This window comes from Chironomus tepperi, unplaced genomic scaffold (assembly GCF_022539635.2).
Source record: "Chironomus tepperi strain 1889 unplaced genomic scaffold, CSIRO-AGI_Ctep_v1 contig_298, whole genome shotgun sequence".
Taxonomy (NCBI): Eukaryota; Metazoa; Arthropoda; class Insecta; order Diptera; family Chironomidae; genus Chironomus; species Chironomus tepperi.
Window position 1 is genome coordinate 1,680,938 of NW_027226420.1, and position 16,034 is coordinate 1,696,971.

General features: G+C 30.9%; 2 protein-coding genes and 1 long non-coding RNA gene across 6 annotated transcripts; 1 reads left to right on the forward strand and 2 right to left on the reverse strand.

The window, feature by feature from the left end:
* The first annotated feature begins 561 nt into the window (after nucleotides 1-561).
* Alh (coiled coil domain containing protein Alhambra) lies at nucleotides 562-14,140 on the forward strand. 4 transcript variants are annotated; one of them, XM_070642804.1, is made up of 12 exons: nucleotides 562-1,508; nucleotides 1,570-1,912; nucleotides 1,973-2,169; nucleotides 2,229-2,775; nucleotides 2,846-3,308; nucleotides 3,405-3,492; nucleotides 5,476-6,242; nucleotides 6,853-7,804; nucleotides 7,866-8,037; nucleotides 8,098-8,247; nucleotides 8,315-8,585; nucleotides 8,649-14,140. In XM_070642804.1, the coding sequence occupies exons 1-12, from the start codon at nucleotides 1,497-1,499 to the stop codon at nucleotides 8,959-8,961; spliced, it is 4,275 nt and encodes a 1,424-aa protein (XP_070498905.1). In that variant the 5' UTR covers nucleotides 562-1,496; the 3' UTR covers nucleotides 8,962-14,140. The 4 variants fall into 4 exon arrangements, with proteins under 4 accessions (XP_070498905.1, XP_070498906.1, XP_070498907.1 ...); XM_070642805.1 differs by having other exon boundaries at nucleotides 6,976-7,804; XM_070642806.1 differs by having other exon boundaries at nucleotides 7,042-7,804.
* On the reverse strand, nucleotides 3,993-4,377 carry LOC139092420 (uncharacterized). The gene is made up of 2 exons (XR_011544586.1): nucleotides 4,331-4,377; nucleotides 3,993-4,268 (listed from the first exon to the last, which is right to left on the reverse strand). It is a non-coding gene; the product is annotated as an uncharacterized lncRNA (long non-coding RNA).
* LOC139092419 (ELMO domain-containing protein 2) lies at nucleotides 14,130-15,491 on the reverse strand. The gene is made up of 3 exons (XM_070642808.1): nucleotides 15,219-15,491; nucleotides 14,718-15,151; nucleotides 14,130-14,660 (listed from the first exon to the last, which is right to left on the reverse strand). Exons 1-3 carry the CDS (start codon nucleotides 15,357-15,359, stop codon nucleotides 14,243-14,245), a joined length of 993 nt encoding a protein of 330 aa, XP_070498909.1. The 5' UTR covers nucleotides 15,360-15,491; the 3' UTR covers nucleotides 14,130-14,242.
* Nucleotides 15,492-16,034: the final 543 nt, after the last annotated feature.

Below are 16,034 nucleotides of genomic sequence, written 5' to 3' on the forward strand. Positions count from 1 at the left end.
GATTCCAATTTAAGCTCGCTTAAAACTGATAGAAATTTGTACGAAATGTTATATACTTCGCAAGTGCTTTCAGAAATGAATTTTGAGAACCAAGGCGAATTCAAGTAGGCCGATGAATATTTTTGCAGAAGTCAAAGTTGACTTGAGTTTGTTAAAAATAAAATTTTTGATTAATATTTTTTGCTGTACTTGTGAATTATAACATTTTAAAGATAATTCAATCAGTTTTGATGGAAGCAAAGCTAAATTTTCAAATCAAATTTCTTCAACTAAGTAAGCATTTTAAAATAAATATCGCAATTGGTCATTTCATGTTTCCAATGAAATAAGTTCAAAATAAAATAATCAAAAGAACAATGTCCTTTACAATTGATGAAATCCGAGTTCGAGTCTCAGCCTTCTTACACCCAAATGTTGTTCTACCAAGAATAAATTTTTTTGTCACCCACAGCGACTAAAATTAACGGTCATAAATTTTGAATGTATTTGAATGAAGAGGGTAAATCCAGTACGGCTTGATAGCATTCGCCATTTTTCATAGCCTTACATCTAGTACTTTTTAAATTCATATTCGTTTTCCCAAGATTTTTAAAACATTAAAATTGTAATAATATTTTAATTATAAGCATAATTGCAAAAGTTTAAATATCTTGGGTTAAATTTTTAAGCAAGTAGTAGACACTATATTTGGTTCGTTTGATAAAAAAGTTGATCTCGTGATTATGAATTGTGAAATTTGATGAAGTGAGGCGATAGAAAAGAGAGAAAAAAAAACAACAAAAATAAAAAATTATCAAAATAAACATGATTCTTTAATTTTTCATGCATTAATATCAATCATTAATAAGTTTGTTGCATTAGCAATGTAAAATAATATATACAGTGTACTAAAATATAGATTTAAATGGTAAAAAATGTAATTATCAATCTAATGGATGTAAAAAAAATAAATAGACGGATGATTTGAAAAATGAAAATTTATTAATTAAATGGTAAAAAAATCAATCATAAACACTAAGTGAGTGCATGAAAATGGCTAAAGTGAGAAAATTTTGTCAAAAAAGCCAAAGTTTCATTGAGAAATTGGATAACTAGAAACTTTTATTGGACTTGAAAAAGAAAAAAAAAAGTTGCATAGAAGGAAGAAAAAAAAAAAGTTATTGGAAACGAAGTATATGCAGAGAGAGAAAAAAAAGTCAGCTTAGAACTTCAACGTGAAGAATAGAGAGGAAGAGCAAAAAGGAATTATTATCAGAACGAATAAGACATAAATAGGTTAAAATCCTTTTTGATTTCTATTACTTCGTCTTGGCTTGAAAAGAAACACCAATTTATTGTTGTTATATCAGAGTAGCTTTACTCTATCCATTATATTTAACCGATAAATAAAAAAACAATCCAACTCCTCATAGAGTACAATATCAGGTATTTCACGTTTGATTTGTTGCCTTTGCATTGGGAATGGGCGCAAAGAGGATTAATAACTTAAGGCCGAAATGAAGGAGATGGTGAGTATAATAATTAATTAATCCTTTTAATCATAGTCTCTAATGACTCGATTTCTTTTAGGTCGGTGGATGTTGTGTCTGTTCGGACGAGAGGGGTTGGCCAGAAAACCCGCTCGTCTATTGTGATGGTCAAAATTGTACAGTCGCTGTACACCAAGCATGCTATGGAATTGTCACTGTTCCGACAGGTCCATGGTATTGCCGAAAATGCGAGTCGCAGGAACGCTCTGCGAGAGTTCGTTGTGAACTCTGTCCATCTCGTGATGGCGCCCTAAAGAAAACTGATAATCAAGGATGGGCTCATGTCGTTTGTGCTCTATACATTCCCGAAGTAAGATTTGGTAATGTATCGACCATGGAGCCCATCATTCTTGCCCTCATTCCTGCTGAACGCTATAACAAATGTAAGATGTCATTCATATAGATTTAAAACTGATGATTAATGCTTTAAAATTACTTTTCAGCATGTTATATTTGCGTTGAAATGGGTAAAGGATCAAAAGCGAATGTTGGTGCGTGCATGCAATGCAACAAATCAGGATGTAAACAACAGTTTCATGTTACATGTGCGCAACAACTCGGATTATTATGTGAAGAAGCAGGAAACTATTTGGATAATGTAAAATATTGTGGCTATTGTCAGCATCATTACAGTAAATTGGTGAGTCCATAAAGTTATAAATCATACTGTCTCTATATTAATAATTTGTTTCTTTTTAGAAAAAGGGAGGGAATGTGAAGCCAATTCCTCCATATAAACCGATATCACATGAGACAAACTCAAGTGATTCACCGTCGTCACCCGAGAAGGAATCTGAAATGTCACATTCAACTTCACGCTCTAATCGACCGACTGATCCTTTAGCCACAACACCATCATTATCATCTAGTAGTAAGCAAAAGAAATCGAGCAATACAAAGAACTCATCATCGAGTTCGAATGTGCAAATTCCATATTCGGGCAGCTCAAACGCTCCATCATCAAATGTTATTGCATCCAGCAGTAATAGTGGAGGTGGCGGTGGAAGTTCAAGAAATTCATCATCGTCCAAAGATAAAGATGGAAAACATAGTTCAAGCAGCAGCAGTAAAAATGTAAATAAAATCTCATCTAGTACAAATAAGCATGATAAAGATCCATACTCATCGTACTCTTCTCGTGGTGATAAGAATAAATCATCATCATCATCATCATCGTCATCATCATCAAAAAGTAGTCATCAAAGTCAGAATGTAAGCAATAAGGATGATGGTGTATCTAGCAATAGTAAGTAGCAAAATCTCGACAATATTATCTAGTACATAGAACTAATCACTTTCTAACTGTAATCGATTAGGTCATAATTCATCAAAAAGCTCATCACAATTTTCTACATCAACTACAACCATAAGAATAACGACATCTAGTGCCACACCAACGTCACCTGTATCAACAATTATTCATAAACATGATGGAAGTAGTTCAACATTGAAAGATAATGTTGTACAATCGTCTATAAATGCCATCATGTCCTCACAAGTACAGAACTCATCGAAATTGAATGATGATACTGATGAAGACTTGAAAGGAGGTAGTAAAATGGGTGGCAGTAGCTGGCATCAAAATAGTATGTCAACGACTGGACAAAAGTTAGGAACGTCAAATTATTCAAGTGGCAGTGGATCATTGTCAAACTCAGAAGGAGTTAATGACACGAATGATGCCAACAAAGCCAATTACTCGGCAATGACAAAAAAGCGAAAAGCTATGCATCAGGCCAATTCATCCAATCGAAATAGCGCTGATGAAAATGTTAACAAGTATGCCTTCCTCAATTAATTGATTGATTTGAATTGTACTTTTCAATTCCAACATCTCTTCTTTCTTTTTTTATTTGTCTTATAATAATTTAATAGGGACATATGCAAGGATTTGAGTGTTAAAGTCGTTCCTATTGACAAGTTCGACCCATCTGTCAGTGAATTTGAGCGGCATTACAAAAAGGTATGTGTAGATTCTTATTAGATAAAAGATATGGAAAGCATGATTTTTTTCCTCTCTTTTATTTTTCTTCATTCAAAACATGAAAACAACTAAGACACATAAATATTCCTTAATGTGTATGCAGCACTATTACAGTCATCTTCTTCTTTAGCATTTATTCCTTGATGGACTGTTCTTGGTGCTCATTTTGGCTTGCTTTGTTTTTGAAAATTTGAAAATCAGATTAAATTTTGACGAACCTTCGTTCAAAAATTCAAAAAAAGTTCGTTAAATTTTTTGAAAGTTAAGCGTCCGTTAAATTTTTGAAAGTTCAAAAATACTTTCGTTAAAAATTTTGAAAGTTCAAAAAAGTTCGTTAAATTTTTGAGAATTCAAAAAGCTCGTTAAATTTTTGAATCTTCAAAAAATTACCGTTAAATACAAAAACATTCAAAATAATCCAAAGCATCCTAAAAATTCAAATTCCAAATAACCGTTAAATTCAAAGAATGCGTTCAATTTTTCCCGCGTATCATGTCTGAAACTTTATTTTTTATTTTCTCGTCTATTGTCATCAGACTGCTCTAAAATTATTCTCATTTCTTCCATTTCTCTTCCTTCGATAATCCATACAGTTGTGTTGACTGATCATACATGTGCTTTACATGTGTATATGTCTACTGTATACAGACATTCACTGTTTCCCTTTCGACGACTTTCCTCATTACTACCGCTTTTTTTTTTCGTGTTGTTGTATTAACCCTCTTCCTTCTTTACACTAGAATTTTTATTTGGTTCTAGCCAGGTAAAAAAAAAACATAAAAATAAAAAATTTACACACATTTGCACCTTTTCGTACCGTCAGGATGGATATAAACAGATTGTTGATTTTTTTATTTTATTGAGTTCCTTCGACCTCGAAAATTATTATTATGATTATTGAACAGTCTTTGCATTATTATTTATATGTTTATTACTACTGTTAAGTACAAGAATTTGTGTGCTTGGGACCTTACAGCATAAAACTAAAGTAGTGTGTTAAAGTCTCGTCTATAAGCATCATATACAAGAACAATAATCAGTTGAATTTAAAGTGTTGCATAGCCATGATGCATTTTTTCTAAAAAATTTGTTAATCGCGGCTACATATAAAGACATAATATATCGTGTATAACTCAATTTAAATTGATTCTAATGCATCAACATTAGATTTATGTATGCAGCATAAGTTCTATTTTTGAAAAGAAGAAAACAAAAAAAAAAATGACGGAAAAGAAGAAATTCTTTTAAAAAAATAAGATAGACTTTGTGTGTGTTGCGGTGTGGATCTTCTCGGATTGAATATAAAATGGAAATGAACAGAACAAAAAAACCATGTGGTGGTCAACAACAAACTTATCAGTATTGTTTTCATATATAAAATTTAAATAATTGTGCCTTCATGCTTCTTATTATTATTTTTGATTGAGAGACAATTTATATAGAGCAGATTCTCGTGTGACTATATTGACAAACATCTGTGAGGAAGATGAGGAAAAAAAAAAATTATGTGATTAAAATAGAGTGAGCTATACAATTAAAAAATTATAAAAGAACTACGGAGATAGAGAGAGACACTACATATATTTATATATATAAAATAAAAGAAAAAAAAATTAAAATGAAGCATAAACGTCATCAGAAAGATAGACGAGACAGAGATGAGAGATCTCATCGCCATAAAGATGAGGATCATCGGTATATTAGTACAGAATTAAATGCCAATAAGAATAGTGAATATAATACAGTTTATAAAATGAAGGAATCGCCGGATAATTTTGATGAGAATTCAAGTCATCCAAAAAAGCTGATAATATACATAGTAAAAAAGCCTTAATTATTTAAATATGTTTTTTTAAAGAGAATCGTCATGTGTGAATGAAGAAAACTCATATTTTGAGATACTTAACTGTGCCTTTATCTCAAATTTTCATTTTTTTTTTATTTCTCTTCATCATCTTTTAGGCGAGGACTGATTTGAGTTCACAGTCAACTCCAGCAGCAGCAACGACACAGGAGCCGAATATACAAAATGTAAATCCAAATGTTATTCATTCATCAAGCTCAACGACTGCTTCCAGTGTATCAACACATATATCATCACCACCAAATTCAGGCAATAATAAATCGCAAGTAATAACACAAAATATTCATTTAAAGAATACAAGTGGAGCAACGGCAGCATCATTAAAAGAAAATTGTCAAGCTGAAAGTCTTGTTGTGTCGGTTCCGTTATCTGCTACAACAGTACCTGGAATTCAAATGCCAACCAATAGCAGTAATAATCCTAGTAATAGTTCAACCGTATCGACGATTGTTCAAATGCAAACGACAAGTCCAATGTCATCCGTAACGTCATCGTCACTAGCGACACACGGTAGTTTGTATCAACATTTAACAAATAATCAGACTGGAAGTCAACGAGCAAGTCCTTTAGTGCAACAGCAACAACAAGGTGGACGATCTGCATCACCCCTTGTACCCACGACTAGTTCCGTAACACTTGATAATTCAAGTAGCAATCATACAAGCGTACTTCAAAATATGAATTCGACTGGAAATGGTGGTAGTGTAATATCATCGACTGGATATCACGGAAGTAACTTAAATACAACAGGATCAACATCAACAACCGAGACAAGCCCAACGATGCTAAAAGTACAGTACGAGAAGCAACCACAGCCACGGATTCATGCAATAATACAACAAGAGGAAAGTGGCAGAAGGTCAAGGTATGTACAATAATGGCTGTTATTCAACTGTTATTCACTTCCTTCCCTCATTACAAAAAAAAATTTTTCTTTCCTTTCATTGTGTTGTTTATGTTGTCGTTTGTTGCTTATCATTTCCATCCACCAAAAACCATGCACATTGGATATTATTATTCTTCTTTTTTTTATGTGCTTTATGCTTATTTTTGAGATATTTTAATTCCATTATCATTTTTATTATTTTTATTTATGTACCAAAATTCGCTATGTCCTCTCCCTCAATCTCATACTACATTTTAATTATCATATGTCATTAACACATTTCTTGTCATTTCTTTCACTCTCACATTGCTGCCTCTCATTTAAATTTTGTGTGTATGTACATTAACATATATATATATATTTATACTTATTGAATATATTGTGACGTGCGCTTTTGGCGGGAAATTCGTATATGCCACATGATTACTATTATTCTTTCATACATTATCTCTTATTATTGGATATTCGCACATGTTTTAAATCTGTAAATAATAATAAACATTATTCATGCATAACAAAATCATGTTGTTGGGGATCCTACCTGTGTCTGTGATTCAAATTTATTAATATAATTAAAAATTAAAATTAGATCCCAATCGAGTGAAGGCAAAAAAGGCAAAAAGCGCACAAACAATAATTCATCAAGTAGCACTAATCATACAAATAAAGTCACGGTATCACCCAATAATAATAATAATAATAATAATGCTAGTAATAACGCACGAAATCAATCTAATCACAAAACAAGTAAAAATAATGCAAAAAATAATGATAATAGTGGTGCTGGCAGTAGTGGTGTTAGTGGTACATCCTCATCATCCGCTGTATCATCTAATGTGCACACACAACAATCAAATCAACCACAAAATAGCACAAATAATAATAATAATGATGGTAGTGCACACAATACGACAACAACGACTCAATCGACTATTGTTAAATTATCACCCGCACCGTCATCAACTGGCAGTGCACGAACTTCTTCTCCTATTGTAAATGCAACAATTTTGAAGAAATTTCGGGATGACACGTCTACTTCCAGGACACCTGATGTGTTACCATTTAGTGCATTGACAACATCATCATCAACGACAACGACGACACCAACAGCTGGTGGTCTTAAGTTTGGATTTGAGCCACAAAATCAACAGCAATCAGCTGGACTGGTTATTAATACAAATGCATTACATCATGCGTTAAAAGAGTCACCGCCAAGTTCGCCGGGATCGGAGGCAAGTGCGCGTAAGAGACGTAAAGCAACTATTGCTAATTCAGTAACACCACAACAATCACCTCATGCTTTTGTCGAGACGAAGAAGGAGCGAGACGATAAAGATCCAAAAACGGCACCCGTACTACAAAATGGTGGAATTGGTCCTCTAACGCATCATCATATGCTGGGTAATCAATTAAATCCTGCAAGTACCGCGGCGAAAAATATGACCGAGACTTTGAGTATGGAGATTGAAGCACACAGTATTTACACGGCTGAACCGCAACCAAATTTTACTGGTCCACAATATCCTGGACGGAAGGATTCGGTAATAATTGGGAATTGTTACTTCCTCATTCTTTTGACTAATAATTTAACTTATTTTGTAGAGTAAAAACTCATCAGCATCGTCGTCAACAACATCATCAGGTCCCGCATCAATAACATCCATGCTTAGTGGAACATCGTCGAATGGCGCACCTCAGAGTCTTGAGCAGCTTTTAGAGCGGCAGTGGGAGCAAGGATCACAATTTCTTATGGAACAGGCGCAGCACTTTGATAGTAAGTTTGATTTAATGATCCACAAGACCTTATTGTAATATATATCTCTTCCAAAAACAGTTGCATCACTGCTGTCATGTCTTCATCAATTAAAAATCGAGAATTCCAAATTGGAAGATCATATAAATAGTTTAATATCACGACGAGATCACCTACTAGCAGTCAATGCTCGACTGGCGATTCCTTTAAGTCAGCCGACAACAAATCAAGGTAGATATTAAGCATAGTCAGTCAATTTATTGACTTATCATTAAATATCCAATTTATTCACATTTAGTTACTCATAATGGACCATCAGAAGTGCAACCTCCTCCCCCCACACAACCACAAACTACTCAACAACCACAAACGCAATCGCAGCCTATGACAGCAGCAGCAAATAAACGAACAACATCAAATGTGAGCACACATAATCAATTGACAGTGCCGCCAATGGAAAATGGTTTAGACTATCGAGGGCATCATTCAATCTCGTCATCAAATCAAATTCCATCATCATCATCGACATCAATACAGCAGAATAGCGGCAGTGCCAGCAATAATATAAGGTTCAGGCCGTAAAAAATTTGAATCAAACTTAAAAATTTTTTCCTCCTAAATATTTATTGTAGACATTCACCAGCCATGAATAGTGCGAAGAGTACTAACTTAATGCAGCCAACCCAATTATCCCAAATTGTAACGATGGATGGTAATCAGCAACAACAACAACAGCAGCAACAACCATCACATCCGCAATTTTCATCACAGCATCAACAAAATGCTCAATTTCAGCCCATGTATCAACAGCAACAACAATCACATACAAGTAATGTGAACTCGATGAGATCTCGTCAAAATAGTTCATATCAAACGCAACAGCAACAGCATCAAGCAACATCCGGATCGGTTTATCCAACGGCAGTACATAAAACCAAAAATTAACATAAGAACATAATGGCGTGATAGATGAAAAAAAAAAGAATAAGAAAAAATTTATAATGTGAGTGGTTAATTGACTTGTAAATATTTAGATGGACTTAGTCCATAATGGAAAGAATGGTCCTTATCTTAAACAAAATGGTCAAGTTGTCGTGTCATCGGATTTACTTTAAACTCCTTCAAAAAATATATTTTACTTAGTTTTTTTGATTTTTTTTTATCTTTTTTTTACCTGTCCTTAACGACTACTAATTTCCTACATATATATATATATCCATACTCTAAAACTAATTATGTAGTAAATTTTAAATTATATCTCATCAGAACAAAGACTGCCAATTTATTTTGAAGGTAAAAAAATACATAAATGAAGTAAGAATTAATTGTGAAACAAGTTATGCCAAATTTTAAGACTTTTTCCTCCCACACACACATACACACAAGCATACCATCCAAAATTTGTGTTAATTATAGTATGATTAATTTTCCTTCAAATTTAATGTCACTTTAAGGATAATAGCTTAGGACTTTTTTAATTTTATTTTAGATAAAAAATTGAGATTAATGATGAACCGAACACAAAATTAATAAGCTAATGTAAAACTTTTTATCGATGCATTTGGCCATAAACAAAAAGAAACGAAAGAAAGCACGTATTATAAAGTAAAAGCTCACACGATAAATAGTGCACTAAAGTGGAAAATTATGAAAAAAAAAATATAAAATATGATGACAACACAAGAATTAAAAAAATGATTAGATTTTTAGGCATTTAAAGTCGCTCCAATTCTGAGAAAACAAAATATAATATTTTTAAATTATTTATAAACACTATTTCGGTATATAACCTAATTTTTTGGTTTTTTAAAAGGGAAATGATATATAAAACAGCCATTCAATGAAAAGGCTTAAAAAATTATGTAAAACTAATTTATCTGACAAAAAAAAAAAACATCTAGGAAATGTTTAATGAGGATACAACAACAAAATTGTCATTTTTCTGAATTTTAGTTTGTTGAGGATTATTGAAACTGTTGTATGGTTTTGAAATTGGTGTTGAATTGGTTTTAGAGAACCTTTCAACAGTAATTTAGAGAATTTTTGAGGTTTTCGAACATTTTAAAACATTTGTAGGGCTCTGAAATTCTATGTAAGGTTCAAAATTAGAATTTTAATATGGAAAACATTCGTAGAGTTCTAAATTACGGTCAAAATGAAAAACATTTGTAGAGCTTTACAGTAAGCTCAAATTTAAAACATTTGAAGAGTTCTAAATCAGAATGTCAAAATCGAAAACATTTGTGGAATTCTAAAACAGACTCTCAAAGCAAAGTTACAAAGCAGTTATCCGTGACAGGCAAAAGCCGTTCAATTTCTTGATAATTTGTATGGTTTTGTAAGAAAAATTACACAACTTATCAAGAATTTGTACGGTTTTTGCATGTCACATGTGCTTGTTTTTCAACTCTGTCTCAATGTCCAAAACATTTGTAGAGTTCTAAATTCAAAATCAGTATTTTCCGTTAAAATTTCAAATTTCAAAAAAGCCGTTGCAACATTTCTCAATTCCGAGTTGACAAAAATATGTTATAACTAGTTACTGGCAAGATAATTTCCAGTTGATGACTAGTTCTAAGGCATTTTTTGTTGGAATTGGGAATAAATCTCAACAGACTGCAATTCAGAAAGGACATAAAAATTATGCAATTAGTGTAACGTATTCAGTTCAGTTTCCTCATTATTTAATCTATACAATACTTTTGGATTAGACACCTATCTATTATTTAAATATAAAAATTTTTTTAACTCGATGTAGTTTAAAGTAAAAAAAAAAATAAATTAAAAAATTCTTTTCTATCCTCTCCATTTATTTTAAATTGGAAGTAAGAAGTAAAATATGTTCTTAAGGGCTTAGTCGCATACTACAAAATGAAATAATTATAAATAAAAAGATGATAAGCAAAAAAAAATTATTTAATTTTAATTAGCAAAAATTTACAATATATTATGTGAAGAATGAAACAAAAAAAAAAGAAAAAAAAATATTAAAAAAAAAATAATGAAACATTGAGTATGTCAATTGGCGTTTAGTCAGTCGGGCATGTCAAAAGCATAGTATAGTTGGTATTGAATTGTATAATTAATTTTAGAGAATGACAAAAAAAAAGAAATGAAAAGATTTAGTGGATAATCGACTTGTGTTTTAATTTATAATGAATAATTGAGAAAAGGCTTATTACTTTTTCTGAGGATTTGACATCCTCAATCTCTCTATCTCTCTCTCTCTCTTCTTTCCATCCATCCTTTCTTTTCACCTTCATATTATTTTTGGATTTTTTTTTTTGGACACTACTTTAATTTAATATCGGCTAAATAGCTTTATTTTCTTGGATTTTTTGTTAATCGTGTTTTAAACGTAAATTAGAAAGACTCGAACTGGGATGTGGATGGTTGGGATGGGGGTCATGTGGGATTGTCATGTGGTTATCAGTGGGTTGGACTGTTCATGACTATTCATGTTATTAAGTTACTCTGAATAACACAAATTGGTAATCGATTCAAAAATTAGGTTTGGGTCAGGTCGGGTTGACTCTGACTTGGAGCAGGATTCGAATTAAATCCAGCAACATTCCAGAGTCAAACCATCCTGGTGTCGCATTTTGGATTGCTTAGTCAACATGTGCTATTCGGGAACAGTATGAAAAGGCATGGATATGGGTTGGCTGATTGTTTAATACCAGAATTTGAAGTCGACTTGTATTTTGTATAGGCTCGAGTTGACTCGAGTCAACTATTCCATACAAAATCCGAGTTGACTTGGAGATCTGGACTTTATCCTATGATATGCTCTAGGGTACCCCGAACAGACCAGCAGGATCCTCACAGAATTGATCATTCTCAATTATATTGATAGAATATACTCATGAGTATGCTCAATTAGGTGGATATGCTCACTGTCTGTTAGGATCAAATCAATCAATCCTTCCCTAATTCAACTCAACTTACACATGACAGAATTGGTTGCCATCTCAATGATGTACTTCCCAGGTATATCTGATCATGTCTATTCATTATTGACGATGTCAAAATATTGAATAGACATGAGACGATGAGAAGAACTAAACGAAAATAAAAAGTTATTGCAATTACTATGGAATATTAGAAAAGTGTGCTACATGAAAACGACTAAAGAAATACATTAAACAAATAATAAGTAATTAAAAATGGAAAGTTTCATCATTTTTTTACATAATGAAAATCAATATTCAGTCATCAGTTCTTTTTGTGTAAATTGTAAAGAATGAAGTAAATTAGATTACAAACAATACGACATGAATAAAAAAAGAAAATAAAAAGAGAAAATGAATTGGATTATTTAACTCTAATGCAGGCAAATTCAATGATATTACAAAGATACGTAGCGGTCAAGATAAATAAAAAAAAAGTATTTATTCGATTAATAATTAAAGAAAAAACAAAAATGAAAAGTAATTCAGCATTTTTTGAGGTAAAAAAAAAACAAGTAATGACTTGTAAATAATAATAATAATAATACAGCTAATAATGATAATGGAAACATTTTATAAAGTAATAATTAATAATATTTAAAACGTTAAAACTTCTGATAAAGGGAAAAAAAATAATAATATTAAAATTAATAAACAGTTAAACTCAGGTATTTCATAAAAAAAAAAAAAACAACAAAACCACAATTTCATACAAATTTTCCGATCAAAAAGGTCGGAAAAGATGTTCATAGATTTTAAATAAATTAAAAAAAATATCTTCATATGGACTAAAGAATGATACGATTAAAGTCACACACATAAACACGTAAATAAAAATACATTAATTTCCATCATCGATGTATATATCTAGATTATGGTTTGAGCTTATTGTCGAGTTAAGATGCATTGTTGTTGTTCTTATAAAAGGAATTTTGGATTTTTAACGGTCACAAATATTTTGAAATCTTAGTGATTAAAATATTTCAAAATTCAAAAAAAATTCTAACGGTCAATATTATTTTAAATTTTGTCGGTTAGAATTTTGGAATTTTTCAAAAGTTCAAATTTTTTAAATGTTTAACGGTTTCCAAAAATTTGAAATTTCACAATCAAAATTTTTTGACAATTTTGAATTTTTAGCGGTTTTAGAGCATTTAAATTTTGAGTCAAAATTTTTTTGAACTAAAAGGTTCAAAATTTTTTGAGACAATTTCTTTTTGAACTTTATGAAACCAGAGCTCAAAGACTACTCGGATTTTGTTCTGAAAAGTCAAGTAGACTTAATTTAATATAATATTTGAGTGCTGGTTTTATGAAGTTCAAAAATAAAATATCAGTTAAAATTCAAACATTTTTGATAAAAAAATTCAAAATTTTAACGGATTCATAAAATTTGAATTTTCATAACCGATTCAAAAAATAGAATTTTAAAGGTCAATATTTTTTCGAATATCCTGAAATTATCAAAAAATGTTTAGAATTTTCTTTTGTAAAATTTGACACATTTCATTGAGTTTACTTTGTACTGAAGCATTGGAAACAATAAATTATGCAGTTATGTGACTGTTTGAATCATAATAATGGTTCATTCTGGTTTGAATAATGTAGAAAATTGGAATTTTTAGGAACAAATCTATTTGTTTACACAAATTTCACGTAGTTTCTTACCCCGTTTTTTCTGTTATAAGCCTGTGTACTCTTTAAAAATGGGGCAGGCTTGTATCGGAAAAATCAAAAATTTAATCAAAAATTCTTTATATAAATCACATCAATGTATCTAAAATCGACAATTGAGCCAAAAAAATGAATTTTCTTTTTTTCAATAAAACAAAAAAACAAAAAAATAATCATTAAATGAACTTTTTAAACGGAAGCGCATTTTAAAACACACATACATCTAATTCCAAGAAAATATGAAAAGTAACCAATAATGAATATAAAAAAAAAATGATGAAAAAGAATAATAGCCTCATTAAACTAGAAAATCACACAAGTTTTTTGCAAAAACTACTCTCAAAAAAAGTAAAAAAAAAAAAAAGTTATAAAATAAAGAAGAAAAAAAAAAATAATATTTTGTGTACAGAACAATCCATAACTCGCCAAGTGCGATGAAGGGAAAAAGATCAGAAAGAGTAAAAATAAAGAACAAAAAAAAATCTTCAATTTACAATAAATTAACTTTTTTTGTGAATTTTTTCATCCTTTTATTGTTTGAAAAGTTAAAGCATTTGTAGCAATAAGCTAGGGTTGTGGATCCAGCATAAATAAAATTCAATTTAAATACTCTCGACACTCAGGTTCATCTTAAAGTGACAATTTTCACGTTCGCTGACTTTAACGATTGCTTTCTCAAACTTCACTTGGACATTATTAAATTCCATCAAGTTGTTAGGCTTAGCATTCATCCAAAAATGATCAAATTCATAAAGTAAGTAGCAATAAAATTGATGAAAATGTTCAACTGTTGGATATCCGTGAATTTTTGATAGATTATAAAAATGTGATTTTGCAATTCCTGATTTAAGTAAGCGCCATGCCATGTGAGTTATGTTGATGCCTACAACAGCTAATGTATATCCATAAGTTGGATGCTGAGAATGTGATAATAAGTGTCTTGCTGTTCCTGGATATTCTCTTGAAAAGTACAGCAAATTTTCTAGTCCTAATATTCCCATGCCACGGAAATCTGTGGATCTATATGCAAAATATACAAATTAGGTACGGTAAGGATATAAAGGCATAATAACTTACGGATCATCTCCTTGAAAGCCAATTTCCTGCCATTGCTTTGTAATTCTTGCTTCCAGTTCTACATCAGGCATTAAATTATGCCATAATGCTTTCAGCTTATGCTCATGCACATGATTCTCAGAATCGTACGGCTCTAATCTCATTTGATCAATAATTGTGACAAGTCTTTTATATCCATAAATTGCTTCTATACAACGTGCTAGTTGGTCTGAAAATCCTGGATGATATTTTGGATTAATCTTCTTGGCTAGAATGACTGTATGAACTGCTCTAGTGACTAGTTCTGGATGAATATGTGTCTCTGCCATTGGCTGTGATGTGCGTTCATCCAAACAATAAATTAGATGCTTTATTTGAGGCCTTTTTGACAAGTTAAGAGATCGTTCAACTAATTTATATCTACGGTAACCATCCTGACATCCATAAACTAAACGCTAGACATGAAATTGTTTAATTAGCTTAATTAATTTATTCATAATCGATGGAATTAATTAAACTTACCTGAAGTTCACACAAATTTGTGAAACGATGTAGAAACCATTTAATTAAAGGACGTATAAATAAATATAAGGAATTAAAGAAGTCACCAAAATACATCTTATCGATAAAATCTTTAACGGGGAATATCAAAAATCGTAACATCTATGATGTGTCTTTTTATTTCGTTGTCATAGCAATTAATTTTGGTCTTTTATTTTATCAGTAATATTTAATTAAATTTATTGGAATAATTGAGAATGTACGAATTGAATGACTTTAGATCACAAACATGTTTAATTGGTAAATTAAGATTATGCAAAAATTACGACTTGTATTAATTTAATTTAAAAGAATTAATGAATTTTCAAACTTTTATCACTTGTAAGTTTTACAAAACAAAAAACCAAGTAAAATTGGACTAGATGGATATAATTGGAAGCGCTTACGCGCTTATATCCATTACTGGATCTTTTGAATGAAAAATTTTTTTTGAGATCCAGTAAATGATAAATTGTGTTTTTAAAGTATGTTTAATTGTATATTTTCATTAAATTACAGAAGTAGAACATCCAATTAGCTAGTTTATCAAGATCCAATGTGCAAATTTGCTGTATTTTGAACAAAATTTACAATTTCATAAAAACTCACCTGATTCTCAAAGTTTACTTTGATTTATTCTTCAGAAAACACTACATATTAATTAAGCTATCACTTCAACAGCCTAATAACTATTCAGAACAAGATCCAGCACTAAATAAATCCAAAAGACAAAGTGTAAACATAAAAGCTCATTTTCTTAGAAAAAAGCTCCAAAAAGTGAGCAAAACTGAGCAACAT